The sequence below is a fragment of the Habropoda laboriosa genome, unplaced genomic scaffold, assembly GCF_001263275.1.
Source record: "Habropoda laboriosa isolate 0110345459 unplaced genomic scaffold, ASM126327v1 scaffold128, whole genome shotgun sequence".
Taxonomy (NCBI): domain Eukaryota; kingdom Metazoa; phylum Arthropoda; class Insecta; order Hymenoptera; family Apidae; genus Habropoda; species Habropoda laboriosa.
This window is the reverse complement of record NW_017100281.1, coordinates 610088-610986: the sequence shown is the minus strand read 5'-3', so window position 1 is coordinate 610986 and position 899 is coordinate 610088. Positions and strand designations below refer to the sequence as shown.

The following is an 899-nucleotide window of genomic DNA, read 5'->3' as shown; positions in this document are numbered from 1 at the left end:
GCATATTTTTATAAAAAAAAAAATTGTGCTTTAGCTCAAAAAATCACTATTGAGCTTATAACTTACATTTATTCATTACATTATTACTTGTTACGTTGTCGAATGAAAACGATATTTGAAATAATGAGGATATCATTCATTCCTTTTTCATTCATAGTCATAATAATAATCTATATATAACATTAGACAAATATTTTGAATTAAAATCTATATTAAAGTAGAATTCAAAATTCTTTTATTTTTGCTATGTAACGATAAAATTATATCATTAAAAAAAAGATGCTCTAACCCTTGTATAGTAATATTACATCGACATCCTACCAGATTTTTGAATATAGCATTGGCCAATCAGCAGCTCACACGAGGATGTGATGCCACGCATTAACCGCGATCTACCCACTGTATAGTTCTCTGCATCATTGTATTTGATCACTTTGTTCGTATTCCTTGATGAATAGTGTTGGTGCCTACAATTTCAATATTGTACTTAACGGTACGATCGACAAATTTTCGTGTGGGTTGTGGCATTACTCATCAAGAAATAACATTGTCTCCATTTAAAAATGAAGTATTTTGCGCTGATATTCTCAATAATTTGTTTCTTTGCCGTTACTCTTGCAAAAATTGAAACTGAAGATGCGGTTTTAGTACTTACGAAAGATAATATTGAGGAAGCTGTTGAACAAAATGATTATATGCTGGTAGAATTTTGTAAGTAACCTTTAATTTATTTCTGAATAAATTTTAATCATGCATAAAAAGATCTTAATGCAATCTTCATTTCATTTTACACATTTTCTCATTCATCTAAAATATAATTAACGATAAGACTGATCCAGATGCTCACGATCAGTTCCTACACGTCACCATTTAGAATAATTGTAAGATTGATCAGATTT

The 899-nt window shown here is 29.1% G+C and overlaps 1 protein-coding gene across 1 annotated transcript in view; it reads left to right on the top strand.

Annotated features, from left to right (window-relative positions):
- The first annotated feature begins 465 nt into the window (after positions 1 to 465).
- The window catches only part of LOC108573597, a 6339-nt gene continuing 5905 nt past the window's right edge, over positions 466 to 899 (top strand). The window contains 1 exon segment of the mRNA XM_017936060.1: positions 466 to 711. Coding sequence (XP_017791549.1) covers positions 564 to 711 — 148 coding nt within the window. The 5' untranslated portion in view covers positions 466 to 563.